The sequence below is a fragment of the Sminthopsis crassicaudata genome, chromosome 2 (genome assembly GCF_048593235.1).
Source record: "Sminthopsis crassicaudata isolate SCR6 chromosome 2, ASM4859323v1, whole genome shotgun sequence".
NCBI lineage: Eukaryota > Metazoa > Chordata > Mammalia > Dasyuromorphia > Dasyuridae > Sminthopsis > Sminthopsis crassicaudata.
In genome coordinates, this window is record NC_133618.1 from 473,837,073 (window position 1) to 473,857,536 (window position 20,464).

At 44.3% G+C, this 20,464-nt stretch overlaps 1 protein-coding gene across 1 annotated transcript in view; it reads left to right on the forward strand.

Moving 5' to 3' along the window:
- The window catches only part of PEPD (peptidase D), a 253,098-nt gene extending 241,423 nt beyond the window's left edge, over nucleotides 1–11,675 (forward strand). The window contains exons 13-15 of the mRNA XM_074293218.1: nucleotides 2,470–2,654; nucleotides 8,370–8,561; nucleotides 11,128–11,675. Coding sequence (XP_074149319.1) covers nucleotides 2,470–2,654; nucleotides 8,370–8,561; nucleotides 11,128–11,268 — 518 coding nt within the window. The 3' untranslated portion in view covers nucleotides 11,269–11,675. The remainder of the gene's footprint in view (nucleotides 1–2,469; nucleotides 2,655–8,369; nucleotides 8,562–11,127) is intronic.
- The last annotated feature ends 8,789 nt before the right edge of the window (nucleotides 11,676–20,464 follow it).

The following is a 20,464-nucleotide window of genomic DNA, read 5'->3' on the forward strand; positions in this document are numbered from 1 at the left end:
AAGTTAGATCTCAACAGACCTGGTGTCCCTCTCTCACTTACCAGGTTTCATCTTCTTATCTGTTGTCTGAATATGGCTCCAGATAAAACAGGCCCTTCCCCAACTTGATTCTAGCAAATTCATTTTAATTCTAATCCAGTAGTTGAATGATTGCTGAAGCTGCTTATATTTGGCTCTGACCTATAAGACCTACGTCCAAAAAAAAAACTTCAAGAAAAATAGAGATGAGATAGAAACAGTGGCATCTCATCTCCCCCTGGGTACTCAGCTCTGAAAAGATAGTTCAGCCCTGCTCCCTGAAAGCAGCCAGTCTTGGATGGGTTGATGGATGGTTGGGACAAGTAGGACTTGCCCCCTGAGAACCAAGCCTGTCACTCCAACACTGAATCTGAGGGCTCAGTGTAAGATGGTACAGCCCAGGCTCTCCTTACTGTGGGAGAGTGAGGGCCAATTAATCCGAGCCTGGGAGCTTGCAACAGCAGGAGACAGGTGTGGAATGAGTGAGTGGAGCCAGGAGATTACTAAACAGAGTCTTCTAGGTTATCATTTGTCCTGTGAGGTAGATGGGGGAATTAGGAGCTGGGCACTGACCACTGGCAGTCTTTTCTTTTCTCCTCGTGGACACTGGATAGGCTCTCATTCCATCCTTGTTGCTTTTCTTGATCTTCTCTCTGCCATGCTCACATCCCTTCTGTGAGGAAGCAGAGTGCAGCAGGCTTTAAGGCTATACTTCTAGCCCCTAGTCCCACAGGGCATGTTTTTTGACTTTATGCAAGTCCCTTACCTTTTGTGGACCTCATTTTCCCACATGGAACAAGGAGGAGTTGGCCTTGATCTTAAAAGGTCCCTTCCAGCTCAGATATTACCTGGTTCTATTCCACCCCACCCCCTTCTTTCTCTCTCCCTCCCTCCCTTCCTCCTTCCTTATCTCTCTTTCTTTTTCTGTCTCACTATCTCTGATCTCACTCTGATCTCTGTTTTTCTTTGTCTGTCTCTGTGTCTCTGTCTCTCTATGTCTCTCTGTCAGACAGACACACATACACACACACACACACACACACACACACACACACACACACACACACAGAGACCACCTGAAAGAGTCCCTATTGGGACTGGGAGCTGAAAACAGTCTGGTGGGGGGAGAGGAGGAGAGCAATTTGAAATGTAGCCAATCTATAAACCTTTGCCTAGGAGGCAGATTTTCCCCCTAGAAAGCTATTTGGCTACTGACCTTTGCCCAGTCACATGAGACAAAGATGGATTTGATTAGGAAAGGCAGGGCCATCTTGGATCCTAGGGAGCAGCACTTGCTGCCCAGTTCTGTGGCTTCCATAACCCCCACATGGCCATACCAACACAGCCCAAGGGAGAAGCAAACTGGGCTAGAGATGTTTTTGGCCCTGGACAATAGCAGTGCTTGCCAGGCCTGGGTGGAGGGAGCTGCACCTTAGCCCAGTTACCTTCACTCTGCATCAACTCTGGAGGGTGACTCAGATCCCCAGAGGAATGCTGAAGGCAAAGCCAACCCCCGCCAAACCACCCATTCTGCTGTGAGCTCCAACTCCCAAACAGCTCCCTCAGTAGGTCATGTTCTGTGGACCGATGAGATTCAGCTACTGCCTGAGGAGAGGGAGCTCAAGGTTACCTGGTCCAGGTTCCTTTCTCGGTTTTAGCTAAAAAGTCAGTCATATGCACAAAGACTCTCCATCTCTCTGACCAACTGAGATTTCATAAGAAAAAATTAAGTCATCTCATGCTTATCTGAGTGGAGGGTTTTTAAAAAACTATACTCAGAACCCTCAAAATCAGTGAGGGGTATAAAGCAGCTCCTAAGACCCCAGTAAGACAAGGTGTCCTTCAAACTGGCAGCTGTCCTGCTGCTCCCGGCAGAGAGCGAGGTTCGAGAATTTGTACTGTCATGGGAATGGGCTGGAAATAGAAGCCATTCCAGGCAAGCTTAGGTAAATCCTCAGTCTGGAAAGAGCAGTCAGGGGACTGTAGGCCTGCTGATGGGGATGGCCCCACCGCCCACAAAACACCTGTCAGCTTCTACCAATGTTGGATCCTGGGAAGGCCCAGGAAAGCTCCTCTTTTCCCTCTGTGGCCCCCAGTGCAGAGAGGTGCCTGGATTGTGTGTGAAGTCTCCAGCAGCGGGGATCCACACTCTCCCAGAGGCCAGGGATGTGTATCTCTACTAGAAATAGACAATGGTGGAGTGCCCAGCTGCTGGGTGAGGGCGCAGTGTCAATTAAGGCTGAAAGCCTTTAAGAAAAGGCAAAGGATGTGAGTTCATCCTTGTCTCCCGAGGCCGTGTGTGACTTTGGTGGGAATGTCTGGGGGTCAGGAGGTGGAGCTTGCCCCCCTCTCAAGTATCCTGAGAGAGCTCTTTTGGCCCGCTGGTGCATGCATCTTTGTGGTTAGTTTTCAGCTTGAGTCATCAAGTAGCCTGTGTCTCTCCCCCCACAGGAGTATCCTGGCCCGACATGCACCGCCTGGCTGACCGCGTTCACCTGGAGGAGCTCACGCGCATCGGCATCCTGACTGGCAATGTGGACGACATGGCTAAGGTCCATCTGGGTGCTGTGTTCATGCCTCATGGACTCGGACACTTCCTCGGGATTGATGTGCATGACGTCGGTGGCTACCCCGAGGTCAGTGTTGGAAGTTCCTGTCAGAGGAGCCCATCTAGCAGGACTTCTGCCCTGTTGTGGGTTACATTGTCCTGTCTCAGATCTTGACACTGATTTCATTTGCTCTCGTAGAGCTAGTGGCCATCCCAGGAACTAGGCCCAGCTCCATTAGCAGAGCTGGGGAAGAATGACTTTGTTATCTTCTTAAAGTTTGTTTTTTTGTACTCAATTATCTAGAGTTGGTCAGTCTGTCTGTAGAATATCTACCCCCCTCCTCATTCTCATGCTACCTGTTTTTAGGGGCTATTTTACTTCCACTATTTAGGCCCTACAAGGGCATGACGGCCAGGAAGAGGAGGAAAAATCAACTGGCTCTCTTTTCTCCTGAGGAGCAAACCTGGAAAACCCCTCAACTAGGAAGAGTATCTAGAGAATCCATACCCTCCCTTGTCAATAGAGCACAGGCCAAAGGCAGAGCTGTTAACAGTTGATATTTCTAAAGCACTTTTCATACTTTCTCTTACCTGACTCTCATAACATCTCTGTGAGGGAATGACTACTGGTATTCTTATACAGAAGAGGAAATGGAAGCTCAGAGTGAACAAGTGACCGGCCCATGGTCACATGACTAGCTTATATCAGAGACTGAATTCAAACCCAGGCCTCCGGCGTCTTGGTTCAGCGTTCTAACCACTGTTTCATACTTCTTTCTGGGTAGACCCCAAAGCCCCATTTGATATTCCTGAGGCTAGCAGATGTTCGGACTCCCTCACTGGGAAATATCTGGAGAAATTCAAAACCATTTCAACCAAGGTGGCTTGTGGATGGCACGTGAAGGGATTCCTAGGAGTACTGGGCCAGAGTTCTGTGAATGCACCCCCCCCCCGCCTCTGCACCACAGCTGCAGAGAGACCCCATTCTGAAGCTGGTGGATGCATCCTTCTCAGCAGTCTGTGATAGCCCCACAGGGAATTGCATGCATCCCAAAGGCCTTTCATGCTCATCCTCTCATCTGACCCTCACAATGATCCCATCAGACAGGACGTGCAGGAATTACTGTCCTCATTTTACATACAGGAGGTTAGAGCTCAGAGAGAGTGAATGTGTCCAAGGTCTTCAGGAGTATTAGGGCTAAAGAGAGAGCAGGGCCAAAGCCAAGTCTAATTCCATTGGACTATGTCTGGCCTCCTGCCCAACCTGAGCCCCATGTAGCTTCTTCTCTGCAGAGAGAGGAAGCAAAGACAAGCTATTTCTTGTTTGCCTCCTTCTTGAAAGCTGATGTTCAAAACGTGCCGCCCTGTGTTAAGTGGTCATGTGTGTCCCTAAGGTATGACACATGCCAGCTCTCTCTTCCTTCTGCATTTGGAATTTCAAAAGCCAGGCTCCTATTCTGAGTCTTTTTTTTTCTAGCATGTTGGTACCCCATAAAATAAGGGTAGACTCAGCTTCAAGAGGCCAGGATGGGAACTTGCTCCCAGCTCTTGCTTTCTAGAGAGTTTTCTGAGGTCAAGTCTTCTGGCCCTCATAAAAATAATAACTCACTAAAAGGTTCACAAAATATTTGCCTCACATAACTCAGTGAGGAAGATAGGGAGATATGCCCATTTTATAGATGACAAAATTGGGGTGAAATGGGGCTGATTGGAGTGGCAATTTGCCCAACGTCATATAGCTAGTGTCAGACCTAGAATTTGAATCCAGAACAGGCTTCAAATGCAGCCCTGTATGTTATATGGTCTTTGTGTCTGATGCCCCCTTCACCCATCTAGACAGCACTGTCTTTGAGAGCAGAGGTCTGAGCTTCCTGACCCCCCCCACCCCTTCCTTCTTTCCTCACCTCAGAGAGCACCATATTGCCTTAACTCTTTAATGAGAAACTTTTATTTGAACTGAAGTTGAGGAGGGGTGCAGCAGTGTCATAAGCCTATTAGAGACCAGCATTACCAATACGTTAGTCCTGAAAAAAAAAAAAGGCTTTTAAGATAGTTCTTGGCCAAGAAAGGCCTGGCGAGCAAGGGCTGGCAGACCAAGGAAGCCAGCAGGAGGCCCAGGGCCATTCTTTGTGCCTAGTGGTGGTGTGTGCTCTCAGGGACTCTTGAGTACATGAGCATGCCCTGCATACATTGGCCCTTTGACTGAGCACTTATTTCACAATGGAAGTGATTGTGTAAGCTGCTCACGCCTACCATGCCTTATTGTCTAATTAGCTAAGATGCACGGTCTTTGCCTTTTGGCTGCAGGATATTTTGAAAGCACCGAGAAAGATTTTTTTTGGGGGGGAAAAATTGCTCAAGAAAAGCATTATTATTCAATTATTTTTTCCTCAAGTGTAAACAGTTAAATTTGGAGAAACAAAATGAGTTTTAATTTCCTAATTTCTGTCTATCATAAAATATATTGTGTGCCAAATGTAGATGCTTCCAGACATTGTTAGCTGAGATTCGTTATTCATTAGTCGCCAAAGCGACTTTTTCCAACATAGAAAATTGGCAGCAGAATGTTTTCATCTTTTCCAGTAAGCAGCCTTTGTGTGCTTGTAGCTTCTTTTCCTGTGATAGATAAACAGTGCAGGGAAAATGCCATTTTGCCTATAAAAGTAATTTGTTTTATTTAAAACCTACAGATGGATTTGGATCTTCTCTTTGCTCTTGGAAAGCTTAAGGAAAGCTGTCGCTTGGGGCAAACCCTATTATTTGTGCACACAGTGCTGGCAGGGATGCTCCTAGAGTCAAGGCCTTGGTTTGAACCATGGGACACTAGAAGCTAATAGACCCAGATGGCCAGTGTTGGTGGCTAATGTCTACAGCCTTCTCTAGCAGCGTAAGCCTGCAGGTCATTGGCCAGTGCAGTCACTGCCTTTGTTAGCCAATACTCACAGCCATCGCTCTCATCGCCATCACTGGCTGGTTACTAAGATTGTCACTGCCCATTTTCTGATGAACATGGGGCTGGGGCTGATACACAGACAATTGTGTTGTTGGGCAAAGCAGAATTTGCCTCAGGTAGCGTTTCCCCCAAATCTTACATTTAGAACTAGAAAAGAAAAGACCTTATTAGCCAGCTAGTCCAAGTTCTCTCATTTTCCAGTTGTGGAGCAGAGGTCCGGAGAGGTTGAATGGACAAGGAGTAAGTAGCAGAGCTGGGATTTGAACTGAAGGCCACTAGTCCATGCCCGCTCCTTCACCCTTCCTCTGTGGCTGAAGGTGCTCCAGGCTGTCTCTTTATTTCCCTTTGTAGGAGGCGTATGTTGCAAGCCAAAGCACCAAAGGTAGAATAGACAAGACAGAAGAGAACTGTTAGCAGCAAATTGTCCTAAAAGGATTGGGAAATGAAGATTGGGGGAAAGGGTAACTCTCAGGTAAATCACTTGTGCATCCCTACCCCCTGTCTTTCACCTGACTTAGAAGTGGTGACACATTTCCATACCTCCTCAGGCTCAAGTTGCTGCAGCAGGGGCACAAGACCAAGAGAAAGAACAATAGGTTTGTGGGGCAAGAGACCTGGGTTCTAGTACTAGCTTTGTCACTAACTCAGGGCATGACCCTGTTCCCCAGGCCTCAGTTTCCCCATCTGTGGGATGACAGAGCTAATCTGGATAGTATGTAGGGGAAGCTTATTGGCTGTGTGACCCTGGACAAATTATTTAACCTTATTTGCCTTGACTTCCTCATCTGTAAAGTGAGACTGGAGACCACTTCAGTATATTTGCCAAGAAAATTCCAAATGGGGTCATGAAGTCAGACGCAACTGAAACAACAACAATTGTCTATAAATAACTCTTTCCTTCCTGTTCTTAGGCAGTTGATTTTTGAAACTCAATCTTAAGATTTTACATTTATGCTTATTATGTATCTTCTTCTTCCACATGGTCTTTTGTTCTAAACCTGGTAATATTCTGGCTCCAGATATTAGCAGTCCTTCTCATCACTATCTCATTTGCAAATCTGATAAACCTGCTATGCAACCTTCACTCCAGTCATTGAGAAAAATGTTGTTGAATAACATAAAATTAAAGATCGATCCCTGGCGCCCTCCAATAGAGACGTGTATGTTCATTGGCCACCGATTGAATCATTAGTGATTACTTGCACACAAAGCAAAGTATCTCCAGACATATTCCACTGCCCCCAGGAGCTGCTCTGATCTAGGGTCCCATCACAACTTGAATAGGGTATCAGGGGGAAAATAGTGTGTTTTATGTTGTTTGTATTTCAGCCTCTATCATGCAGACCGCATCTGTCAGTGTGTGCACAGGTATACATGTCTAAATATGCAGGGCTGTGTCTTTCAGCATGTACATGTATGCATTGGCAACTGCATTTGCCAAAAGTAGGCTCCAGCTGGGCCGTGACAATACCTTTTCTTCCCTCTGGAAGGCAGGCTGGAAACCTGGGGAGGTGGAGGGAGAGACACAGGAGACAAGATTCATAGGGCCGCTTTCCCACATTGTCTCATACAAGCGAAAGGAATAGCCCTTAGAGGCCTCCTAAGCTGCCTTAAGAGCTTTTTTGGCTATGCTGGACTTCGGTAAACTGTTCCCCCAGCCAGGAGAGGGGCCCATCCTCAGGTCGGCTGAGGAAGAGGTCTGGAAGCCGGGCCTGGGGGCTGCTGGAAACCTCAGCCAATATCTGGAGCCAAAGCAGGCGCCATGTCTGCAGAACATAAGCAGTGTAACTGCTGCTTTGACTACACAGACACAGGGGATTAAGATTATGGGGTACAGGGCAGAAAGAGTAAGGTCTGGGGACACTCATGTCTTACCTGGACTGAGGGCAGAGTACACAGAGTGAAGTCAAGGAGAATGTGATCAGGAGGTCTTGGATACAGTCACTTAACCACCTTTGATCAAGGACGTTGTATGGAGCTCAGTGCCAGGGCCCCTGGGTCCTACAGCAGCTAGAGCAAGATGTGATCCTCCACAAGGGACCTGTGTTGTGGTAATTGCATTGCCAGAAAAAAATCCCAGAGAGGAGCTCAGCAGGTCTGCAGCAAGGAGGGGGTCAGTGGGTCCTGGGGAGAGAGGGAAATGGGTACCGGCACAGGGTTCTGCAAGAGCCCATGTACAGCATCATTTTGTGTAAGTGTCGTCCCTCCTCCGCCCTGCCCAGAAAGCCAGCACCCCGGCTGCACATTGGGGTCTGGACTCCTTGGCCAGATTAGCAGCTCCCTGGGGGCAGTCCTCCCCCAGCATGTCTAGGAGAGGGGGAGAGCAGCCAGCAATTGACATTCTGGGGCAAGAGAGCGCGCCGTGAGCCAAGATCCCCAGTCAGCCTTGTGAGACAAAAATAACAGGTGAGGAAACCATTGGGGAATGATAAGTATAAGGCTGAATAAGAGTGCGAGCCACAGCAGTCAGAGGAGATGGAGGCAGCGCCTGAGCTCCATCCTGGGGGAGGGGAAGGCCCTTCAGGTTGTGAGAAAGAACAGAGCTGACTGTAAGCTGGGCCCTTGGCTAACTGCTACCTTGAGAGTTGTCCAGTCTTTGGGCCCCTGGCCTAGCTCCCCTCCACACACATAGTGTAATTTGGGCAGCTCACCAGAGTGAGGCAGTGTTTGACGCTCTCAGGGCTTTTGTCTGCCCATCCGTCCTGGCTCTGGCTCAGACGGGAGAAAGGTCGGGAGGGGAGAGGCCTCCATCCCTTATGGCTCTGCTGTCTGGATGCTTCTGGGTCTTGATGCCTCTCCCTACTCCCTCCACTGACCAGATCCCTTCCTCTTCCCTCCCTCTTCTGCCAGGGTGTGGAGCGTATCGATGAGCCAGGCCTGAGGAGCCTGCGGACAGCCCGGACGCTGGAGCAGGGAATGGTGCTGACCGTGGAGCCTGGCATTTACTTCATTGACCATCTCCTAGACCAGGCTTTGGCCGATCCAGCCCGGGCCTGCTTCATCAATAGCCACATCCTGCAGCGCTTCCGGGGCTTTGGTGGGGTGAGTAGCCCTCTTTCTTGCAGGACCACTTGCATTTTACCTCACACAGTTCTTCTGGCAATACTGATAAAGCACTTTGCAAAGCTTAAAGTGCTATGTAATTATTATTAATGAATGTCATAATCTTAACATCTCAGTTGGAAGAAACTTCAGAGATTGTCACCTATCCTACCCAGACCTGATCAGCAATCCTCTCTAAAGTATCTAGTCAACCCCTGCTTGAAAAAAGCAGATTGTCACCTCAGATTGTCAGCAAATCTGAGCTTTTTGGTACCATAGCTCAACTGGCCTCTCCAGCACTTCTGCCAACTACTTTTGGTCCTGCCTTCTGGATCTAAGCAGAACAAGTCTTAATTGCCCTTCCACGGGAACTTTCTAAGATGATTGGCACATCCCCAGAGCCTTCTCATTTGCAGAATAAACGAGGCTTTTAAGCAGCCCAGATGTGATGTGGTCTACAGTCCCCAGGACACCATGGGGAGAGGCTTGGCCATCACACTCAATAGTAGACGAGTCAGAGAAGCTGAGGCAATGTCAGGCAATGTCAGGCTCTTGTCCAGAGCCCAAAGGGCAGTAATGGTGTCCTGACTTGGACACCAGAGGGGCAGTGCTTGGCTCTCTGTCCCTTACTCTGGCTTGAACCAGTGTGCATGTGACTAACAAATCTCCAGAACTTTGCCCTTCCCTGTTGAATCATTTGTGGCAGCTGTGGGTTTGTTATCTCCCTGAACTGTCAGTTCAGGGAGATAACAAGTTTATCAGTTGGTTGGAAAGGTTGCTGAGGGGGAGCAGGGCTGACCATATTTGCAGGGAGAGAGGGGGGGTAGACTCAGTCTCAAGGGAACACAAGTACATTTTTCAGGCTGATGTGGACTGTTCACCATATTTCTCTCCACCACCAGATGCCCCTCAGGAAGTCTCCATGACCCCCCTGGAGTGTTCTGAGCATGCTAGTTACTCTGGCCGTGGGGCTGGTTAGCACATGATGCTAATAAGGGGATGGATTCAGTCCCCATGTGAGCTGGTGAGCTTCACGCCTGGCCACAAAATGACCCGTCTGCCAGCAATCTCATAGACACGTGTCCTTGGTCACAAGGAAAACCAAGTGGGAAAAACGTGGATGGCCCAGGATAGCCCTTCCCTGCTGCTGCGAGCACATGTTCTGCTAATGGGGCTGGGGCATCCTCTGCATATAAAAACTGTCTCTCTGCGATGAGCATATGCTGTGACCACACCAGCAGCTGGTGAGCTCTAGACACCCGAGCAGCTCTGTTGACGCTCATGCTCAGCTCTGACAGGATAGCTTTAACTTTACTTTGAACTCACTTTTTAGGCCCTGACTTGCATGCAACAGAAAGCCAGATTCAGCCCTATCACCAGGCCAGGATCGTTCTGGTCAAACATGAGAAAAGGGTAGAAGAGTTAGTGCTATTTATAAGCTTTGGGAGTTCCAGAATCAGGGTAGTCCCTTGTGAGGGGTTCAGGACTAGGGAGAAATTGGGTTGGCCTTTTTCTTTTTTCGGTTGTAAATAGTATTTTATTTTCCCAAATGCATGTAAAGATAGTTTTCAACATTGGTTTTTGTAAAACTTTACATTCCAAGTTTTTCTCCCTTTGGGTCTGCCCTTTTCCCAGGGAAGCTCCTCTTCCAGCCTAGAACCTCTGGCATCACCAAGAAGTCAACCCCCAGGCTCAGGTCTCCTGATTTCTCTGTAGGAGCTTAGGAGAGAAATACAGACTGAGTCTTCTAGCCATAGCGATGGACTGTTCCACCCTCCCCACCGTTCCTCAGCATCCGGGGACCCAAGGACACCAAGTAGGGAGCGAGGAGTTGGCCCAGTTGGACAAGCTTGGGGGATCAGAGAGGTCTCCATGAGGTCTCTTAAACTGTGGCTCTGATTCTGTGCAGAAACAAAGTAGTTCTGAGGGTTGAGCTCTCCCACTGACCCCAAGAAAAGCCACAGACCCCATCGTCAGAAAGCCACAGAAAGAAGTGGCTGATTGATGGGGATCTCAGGCCAAGGGTATTCCAGAAACCAGCCCTATACTGGAGATATTAAAGCTCCATCCCATCCCACAAGAGAACAGCCATCCCCATTCCTTGGGGGATGTATTCTATCTCTATTCCCCTTTACCCTTGTGGCTTTTAGAATAGCTGACTTTAGCAGAGCACTTGAATGTTTGCAGAGTACTTTACACAGGATGTCACCCCCTCCCCCAGATATTTGCTATCATTACTCTGTGTTATAGAGGAGAAATCTAATGCTCAGAAAAGGTCCTTGCCCAGGGTTATAACATTTGAGTCACCATTTGAGACAGAATTTGAAATAGCAAGTCCAACAGTCTGTCATTCCATGCTGCTTGCATAATCAGTCAATCACTGTATCTCTCTGCGACCCAGAGTACCTTCCCACTGTCCCTCCCAAGGGCCCCCATAATCACCCCATTTGAGAAGGACTCCAGAAAAGGAAAATGCAGGGCCTTGCCCTCTGCACAAGCATCTTGGGCCACTCAGGACTGTAATGTGAGGACCACAATAATGGGTGCGTATGTCTGCCTGTCCTAGGTTCGCATTGAAGAGGATGTGGTGGTGACTGCCACTGGTATGGAGCTGTTGACTTGTGTGCCTCGAACTGTGGAGGAAATAGAAGCATGTATGGCCGACTCCAAGAAGTCCTTCTCCCCTTTTCCTACCCAAAAGGAGTAGAGCTTGGGGGTTCCCAGCCCACTTCCTCCTCTGAAATGAGATAATCCATGGAGAGTCACTGCCTCACATTTATGGCTTTTTTACAAAATCAGCAGAGCAAATCATAATATTAAGTACCAATGTCTCATTACTAAAATACCAAGTTTTCTCTGAATGGTTAATCTACTCTTCCAAGAATGCAATCCTAGTTCCTTGGGGATGGTGGATAGGGAATAAATGCTGATTTAAAAGAAATATACACAGCAACATTAGACAAATGTTTCAGTACATGCTGAGAAGACAGGATTGTTTTCTCAGGAAAGATACATTTCTGATTTTTTGTTTCTCAAAAATCAGCACTTTTTACTCAGTTTTTCTTAGTCTTTCCTGTTCAGATCAAATCTGCATTAAAACTTGTTTCTTTAAAATTGCCTGGAGTTTGCTGCTCTTAATTTCTTCTCCTTATTTACTGTTTGAAGTAAACTCTTCCAACATTACTGTCTTCACACACTTCTCCCTTTAAATTCACAGAGCTTTCTCCTGGGTGTTGCCTCTAATTTGAAGAAGTAACTGATACCCCTTTCTCAATTCCATGATTCCAGATTTCTTCTCTGCCAGGACTAGTCCCTCCTAAACACTTTCTTCCTCATTTCTCAACAATTAACATTTATTGGGGGCAGCTAGGTGGCGCAGTGGATAGAGCACCAGCCCTGAATTCAGTAGGACGTGAGTTCAAATCTGGTCTCAGACACTTAACACTTCCTACCTGTGTGACCCTGGGCAAGTCACTTAACCCCAGCCTCAGAAAAAAGAAAAAAACAAAACAAACAAACAATTAACATTTATTAAGCACCCATTTTGTACCAGGGCACTGTATTAATTAAGCTCTGGGTATACAAAAAAGTAAAAAATGGTCCCTGCCCTCAAGGAGCTTATGGTCTAATGGGATACCACTCCAGTCCAACACACAGCTAAGCAAATTCCCTTAAGCTTAGATGTGAATAAAAAAGTCTGATGTCTAGTCAGCCACTGTCTGCAAGTGCTTTCAAGCAGAACCCACCTGTTCTGACCCCATATTCTTGGAGAAAGTGGCCAATTTTTTTTATTATAGCTTTTTATTTACCAGATATATGCAGGGTAATTTTTCAGCATTGACAATTGCAAAACCTTTTGTTCCAACTTTTCCCCTCCTTCCCCCCACCCCCTCCCCCAGATGGCAGGTTGACCAATACACATTACATATGTTAAAGTATAAATTAAATACAACATATGTATACATAGCCAAACAGTGACTTTGAAATAGCGTACAATTAGCCCGTGAAGGAAATCAAAAATGCAGGTGGACAAAAATAGAGGGACTAGGAATTCTATGTAGTGGTTCATAGTCATCTCCCAGAGTTCTTTTGCTGGGTGTAGCTGGTTCAGTTCATTACTGCTCTATTGGTACTAATTTGATTCATCTTATTATTGAAGAGGGCCACGTTCATCAGAATTGATCATATAGTATTGTTGTTGAAGTATATAGTGATCTCCTGGTTCTGCTCATTTCACTCGGCATCAGTTCATATAATTCTCTCCAGGCCTCTCTGAAATCATCCTGCTGGTCATTTCTTACAGAATAATAACATTCTGTAACATTCCTATACCACAATTTATTCAGCCATTCTCCAATTGATGGGCATCCACTCAGTTTCCAGTTTCTAGCCACTACAAAGAGAGCTGGCCAAATTTTTCACTGAAGATAAAGGGTGAGAATGGATGAATGGAATTCTGGGATACAGTGACCACTGCCACTGAAAATAATGAGCGTCCTTAGTGCTCTGGGCCCTTGGGGCTTGGGATACATAATAGGTAGCACTTACAGAACTCAACTGTAAGCTAAAGTTTACAAAACATTTTTATATCCTTGATTGATTCATTTGGTAAAATGAGCCTCGCATCCCTAGTAAGGTAAGTACTATTATCTCCACTTTAGAGATGAGATGAACAAACTTGAGGACAGCCGATGTCAAAGATGAGCCTCCCTGAGTCTTCCTGTCTCTAAGTCCAACTCTCTTTCCATTACATATCTTTGGGCACTTGCCTAAGATAAAGGCTCTCTAAAGCACACAAGAAATGGCCTTTGGCCAGGCCCTCAGATGCTGTCTTGGGCCTTTCCAACACGGTACTTGGGAAGTGAAAGGGAGAGGCACCTTTTATGTTTTGTAATTACTCGTTCTAATGCTGTAATCCTGACAGCTAAGAATAAGTGAATTCTGAAGTATGTTCAAAAAATCCGATTGACACTCTTGGAGGCTTGCAGTTGTTCTCCATCAACTCTCCATTTTAGAAATCAGTCTGCAGAGTATTTATGAAACACCTAATGTGGTAGGTACTGGGGACACAAGGAAAAAGAATGACATAATCCCTGCTTAAACTGAGTTTACCTTCTTATGGAGATAGCAAGAACATATAAAAAATACATATATTTATACTATACTATGAAATAAGTACAGATACACCAAGAGGCTAAATACGAGGTAGGTGGAAGAGAAGATGGTAGTAGCAGTTAAGGGCTAGGGGAAGCTTCATGCAGAAGATGGTGCATGAGCTGTATCTTTGGAGAGAAGGGAATCTGAAGGAGAAGTGAAGCACTGGGATGGCGAAGCTGAAGGTACAGGGATGGGAGAGTGTGTCATGAGTGAGGAACGGCGAGAGAGAAGACCAGTTCGGCTGGAGCACACCACCAAAAGGAACGCATCTGCAGTCAGGCCGGAAAAGCTGAGACTAGGGCATGTTGAGCTCTGAAAATTAATCAGATGAATTACATTTCCTTCTAGAGGCAATGGGAAACAATGAAGGTAGCTGAATAGGGCAGTCGCCACAGGGTCATATTTAAGCTTAAAGGAAATTGCATAGCTGTGTGTAGAAAGGACTGGAGTCGTGTCCTATTAGATTACAAGCTTCTTGAGAGGAGGGACCATCTTTTACTTCTTTTTGCATCCCAAGTGCCCTGGCACAAAATGGGTGCTTAATAAATATTGACTGATTAATTGTTGAGAGGTGACGAAGAAAGAGGCTAACGGGGGGGAGGGGAGGAGCGCTACTGCAATAATTTAGGCAAGAGCCAATAAATAAGGTGGTAGCAGTGTGCATGAAAAAAGGGATCGGATGCAAGCCATGCCGCAAATGTTGAAATGCATAGATTTCAATGGATTGTGGGGGTGAGGGAGAACGTAGAGGCAAGGATAATGCCAAGATTACCAATCTTAGATACTGGAAAGATGCTGCTTTTGACACAAATAGGAAAATTTCAAAGAGGTGAGCAGTTAGGGGAAAAAGTAAGTTCAATTTTGGATTAGTTTATTTTTTTTAAATATTTAATTTGAGATGTCTCTGGGACATCTAGTTTCAAATGTCCAATGCAAATTCGCTGGTCTAGGACTGAAGCCAAGGCATGGACACACATACATTTATACACACTATGTAGGTATATATTTCTGAATGTGTATTTGCACATGTGTGTTTTATACACACACAAGAAATAATCATTTAAAACCAATGGGAACCAATGAGTTTACCAAGAAAGTGTGTGGGGAGAAGAAAAGGCTGCTCAGAACAAAACCTGGAGCAACCAAGAGTTATGGTATATCATACATCATATATGATGTTGATGTATGATGTTGTTGAGTCAGGAAAGGAAACTAAAGAGGTGAGGCAGGAAGAAGAATCATGAGGACAAGTCATAAAACTAACGAGGAGCATCTAGGAGGAAAGGTGGTCAGCAGCGTCCAGCGTGACAGGCTGGACAGAAAAAGAAAATCGGATTTGGCAATTTAGAAATCACTGGTCGCTTTGAGGAGAGAAGTTTCATCTGAGTGGTGAGACCAAAGTCAGATTCCAAAAGGGTGAGGACCAAAGGAGAGGAAGTGGGTTCTGGGAGAGTAGACAACTTTTTTCTAGGTGAGAACCTAGGCTGAGAACAGGAGTTGACATAGGACTTGGAGTTGGGGTGATGAGGTCTAATTAAAAATAAAGGAGATTTGACATCAAAACAGTCTTTTACTAGCTAAGAGATAAAGCTGAGTCTAAATGGGAAAGGACATATATGTGCAAAAATAATTATAGGAGCTCCCTTGGTGGTGGCAAGGAAGTGCAAGTTGAGGTGATGCCCATCACCTGGGGAATGGTTGAACAATTTGTGGTTTATATTTGTGATGGAGTACTATTGTGCTATGATGAGCAGGTGCTTTCAGAAAAATCTGGGAAGATTTTTATGAATTGACGCAAAGGAAGTAAGCAGAAACCGGAGACACTGTGCACTGTAACAGCAATACTATACAGTGGTCAACTGTTAACGATGCAGTGATTCTCAGCAATACGAAAATCCAAGACAACTCCAAAGGACTAATGATGAATAATGTTATTCACCTCCAAAGAAAGAACTGATGGATTCTGAATGCAGATAGAAGCTTATTATTTTTACTTTATTTTTCCATAGGTTTCTTTTAATCTGTTTTCTTTCACATGACTAATGGAAATATCTTTTCCATGAGTGCATATATGTAAAATATCAAATTGCATGCTATCTCAGAGAGGGGAGGAAGGGGAAAAATTTAAAACTCAAAATTTTTTAAATTTAAAAAACAATTCTTTTGCATTTAAAGTAAGAGCTTTAGAATTGTTTGAAAAAATAGAGAACCAATTAAGAGAGATTGAAAATTTGAAAGAAAAGGAACAATAAAAATTGCTATCTACTGGAAAAGACAGGAGGGAATGAGATCAAGTACGTATGTAAAGCAGATGCCATTATCTTTTTGAGCAAAATAGACCATACTCAAAATGAAGGGGACTCTAAAACATGTACCCCTAATTTATTGCATTCCTTCTTTATACTTCCTTTCCCCTTTGGAAATGCACTATCTCACAAATCTACTAATAATGCATTTTGAGGAAAACCATGAGAAAGAAGATATCTACTTAAAATGTCTGCATGACTACCCGGTTTTCCCACTTGGAAATTTGTTGGACCAGGCTTCAAAAGGAGGAGGGAGATAGTGGGAAATTGGCCTTTGCTTGAGCTCTAAGTACCACCTCTGTGCTTGCGAGAAAAATGCAAGTCTACAGGGCTGAAGCAAGCCCTGCTGAAGCAAGAACATATCAAATTGGAGATATTTCTGTATCTCCTCCCCTAAGACCCGGTTCAAATCCCATATCCTCCAGAAAGCCTCTTCTGACCACTCCAGCCCACAATGAGATAAGTCTCAACTTATTTTCCACTTCAATTACATGTCATCCAAGCTTCATTTTACTGTACACTGTTTTATTCACCAGTGCTGTATTTCTATCAGTCATCTCTACAGCAAAACTCCAGATCTATGAGATACTTAAAAGTAATGAATATAAAAAAATTTTTTTTGACATGGGATAGCAATTCATGGTTCAAACACGAAAACAGATCTTAAGATCTATCTGGTTCAGTACTTTCCTTTTATAGATGAGGAAATTGGGTCCCAGTGAGTTCGGTTATTTGCCCAAGATCACGGAGATTAAGTGCCCTCATTCCTTGGAGGCTGCAGCTCTTACTAGAAATAATAGTAACTAGCATTTATCTAGTACTTTATCACAAAGAACAGCCCAGTGAGGCGGGGTGGTTCTTTTCATCTAACAGAAGAGGATCCTGAGGCAGAGTGAGTGGTTAGGTGACTTGGTCCTGGTTTCTCAGCCAACAAGGGACCCAGGCAGTCTGAACACTCTCTCCGCAGTGCCGCCTTCCCACCTGGCAAAGCCAGCTGGCCTAGTAGACTGGAGGAGGGGAGGGGAGACCAGGAGGAACAGGGAGATGGGAATATTCCTGTACTTAACAGTGCTCTGTGCCTTCTGAGAGGAAGCCTAGACCCAGAAGGAGCTTGAAAGATGAGTCACCAGGCACAGAGATAATTAACAAAAAACAAACTCAATCCTTCCTAAGGATTCCTAGACAAGGTGAGTTTTTCCATTGCTTTCTGTTTACTTATAGACTCCATCAGGATTTTATTGGATGTCCCTCCCCCTTTCCCATCCTCCATCTATTCCTGGAAGCAAATTGGGCAAAGGTTGGTCATAACCCACTCTGGACCCAGCTGTGTTTTATATGTTAACTTGCCAAATACAAAATAATTTCGACTCTAATGGCTCCTCAGATATCTATCACAGATGGTTTCCTTTCATAACTAGAACCATATTTGGATAGAAGTTGGATAATTTTCTCAATTCTTAATGTTCTCCATAAACACCTCCACCTTTTCTCCCAAATTATTACCTAGCTCACTAAGTACTACCACTAAGATACAACTTGGAAGCCTTAATTGTACTTAATTAAACTATTCTGTTGTGTTGGAATGCTAGAGGTACCCTGCAAAGCCTCAATAGAAGCCAACTTTCTATCTAAAGAATTGAGTCTAATCATTTCAGCATGAAATGCCTATGGAAAAGTCACTTAAGAGTTCAGTAGGAATTGACTCATTTCTATGGCACTAAAACAAAACTGCTCTTATAACATAGTCTCCCTTAAATGCAACCATAGCAAATTTGTTTCTAAACCATCTTTTATATGCTCTTAAATTTCTAGATTGTAATGTCTGGACACTCAAAGTATAAAGCAACAGCTAGTCAAATTTACCATAATAACTGGCATATAAATGTTAGTTACTAGTGGGGTTTTTTGTGCTTTGTTTTTTTGTGGTTATTATTTCCTTAAATAAACCATTTGTATGGCAGTTTTTAGTTATCAACTCTGAAGAGCCACAACTTAAATTCAACCTTGTTGAGATGCTTACAAGTTCATGGTTGAAATTTTTCTCCAAGTTTGTATATCCAATAGCCAGCATGCTAGATGAAACATTATGTTCTCTGTGGGGCTCTAATTTTCTCACCCAACTAAATGAACTTGAGAGCTAAAATTTTTTTGTATCTGCATTTTGTGTGTATAACTTTACATCTCCAAGCACTCTTTAGTGCCAGAAATTAAAACAATAATCAACATTTAAGTGCCTATTACACTAGGCACTGGGGGTTCAAACACAATGGAGCAATTCCTGCCCTTAAGAAACTTACCTTCCTTCAGCAGAGCCATCCCAAGTATCTAGATGTGGAGAGCTTTGAGCTCATTAACTGTCAGCAACATCCCATGGACAAACTATACAGCTTAGCAATAATTGAAAACTGAGCTAGATAGCTTCCACTGATTTATCCACTAATTGAGGAATGAGGATAGCTGAGGAGCAGTTGTATGTGCTGTCAGCTTTTGTTTTGTTGGTAGAATTCACTAATTTTTTTTTATTAATGGATGGTTTGGTGGGAGAAGGACATACCAGGCAATGATTGATATATTTAAAAAAAAAAAAGATCAGTAAAAATTGAAAGATTTAAAAAGGAATATGTAGATAATTTGCCATGGTCACATCAAGATTCTCAGTAGGTGATAGGTATGATGACCTGACAAATAACAGTGCCTGTAGTCAATAGATAAATGTTTCATAAACATTCGCCCACCAATAAGCGTCCCAATTCTGCTATTTACTCTGTCTTTGAGTCCTGGGCAAAAGTAAGGGACTCTCTAGGTCTCAGTTGCCTTATTTGTAATATGGAGGCCATCTATACTACCTACTTAACTGAACTACCATGAGGAAAAGATTATGTAAACCCTTTATCACTGCAGAAATGAGAATCCTTATCGCCCTTTCAGTTCTAAGCTCTATGATCCCACAATGTAACGGAGAAGAATTTTATTGAGCTCATTACCCTAACTAGATATGCCTATAATACAAAGCCAGTAGAGATGATGGAGACAGTGATATTTAATTTTCTGTAGGAACTGTTCTGTTCTGAACATAGCTAAGTACAGATAGTCATTGGGATGTAATAAGAGGTCCCTTGTTGCCAGTAGGCTACATTTAATTTCTCAGAGAGAACAGAATCATAGAATTGTCCTATCTATCCTATAAACTATTTGAGCAAACACCATACTCTGGGCAACTTTTCTCCTGTATTTCCCTTTGCTCTACTTAACAGCTATGTTTCATAAATCAGTGTTGGGAATGTCCCAGACACATGGAAATTCATTGTTGTCCAAACCTAGCTTAAGAAGAAAGCATATTAGCTTTGTAAGTAAAGTGCCTGATATTTTTCATTTCAGTTTGTCCTATTTAATCAATTTGCTTCTTTTGGAATGTTATGGATAGGATTAAGAAAATCGTCATTCTATTCTATCACCTTTGGATGAATAGCCATTTCCAGGAAGCCAGACTAGACTGTACATTCAAGGACCCAATTAAGCCATGATCAATCATTAATTATCCTTGCCTCAGTACCTTCAACTCAGTCTATTTCACCTTTTTCCATGGCCACCTAGCACAGTGCCTTAAGGTTTGCAAAACATTTCCGAGTATCTGGAGGTGTTTATAAAATTACAAAATCTAGCAATTCAGAGACCTGAGGCCACATAGTCCAACTTGTGTCTGCACAAGAATTCCCTCTGAAGCAAACTCAAGTGATGCAGCTGGGAAACTGGGAGTGGGGGGAAGGAAGGGAAAGGTGCAAATGGTAAGAAACCTCTGAGCAGCCCATTCCATTTTTGGATACCTCTAATTGTGAGAGTTTTTCCTCATGTCAAACCTAATGGCCTCTGTCGCTTCTGCCCCTCATTTTTTTCTACCCTCCTGGTTAGACTAAATGTAATTAATCCATCTTCCATTTGACAGTTCTTCAAATATCAGAATATAACTATCATGTCCCCACCAAGTCTTCTCTTCCTCAGGCCAAAAATTCCCAGGTTCTTCAAATGACTGGTAGGTCTAAAGCTGCATCCCTGGGATATTCACTAGAGATCTCTTTACAAACTGACATTGAGCCATCCCTAACTATGCTTTCTTTTCTTTTCTTTTCTTTTCTTTTAATAGCTTTTATTTACAAGATATATACATGGGTAATTTTTCAGCAATGACAATTGCAAAACCTTTTGTTCCATTTTTTTCCCTCCTTCCCCCACCCCTTCCCCCAGATGGCAGGTAGACCAATACATGCCTAATTACACTTTCAATTTAACCATTCACTCATTTCCTAATCCACCTAGCTATACTATTGTCTCTGCCCTCTTTACCAACTTGTGCACAAGAGCAGTGTGGCAATCATGGTCAAATACTTAAAAATTTGGGTAAAATTGTTGCTGTGATTAAACTTGTCAACAAAGGAAATGAGG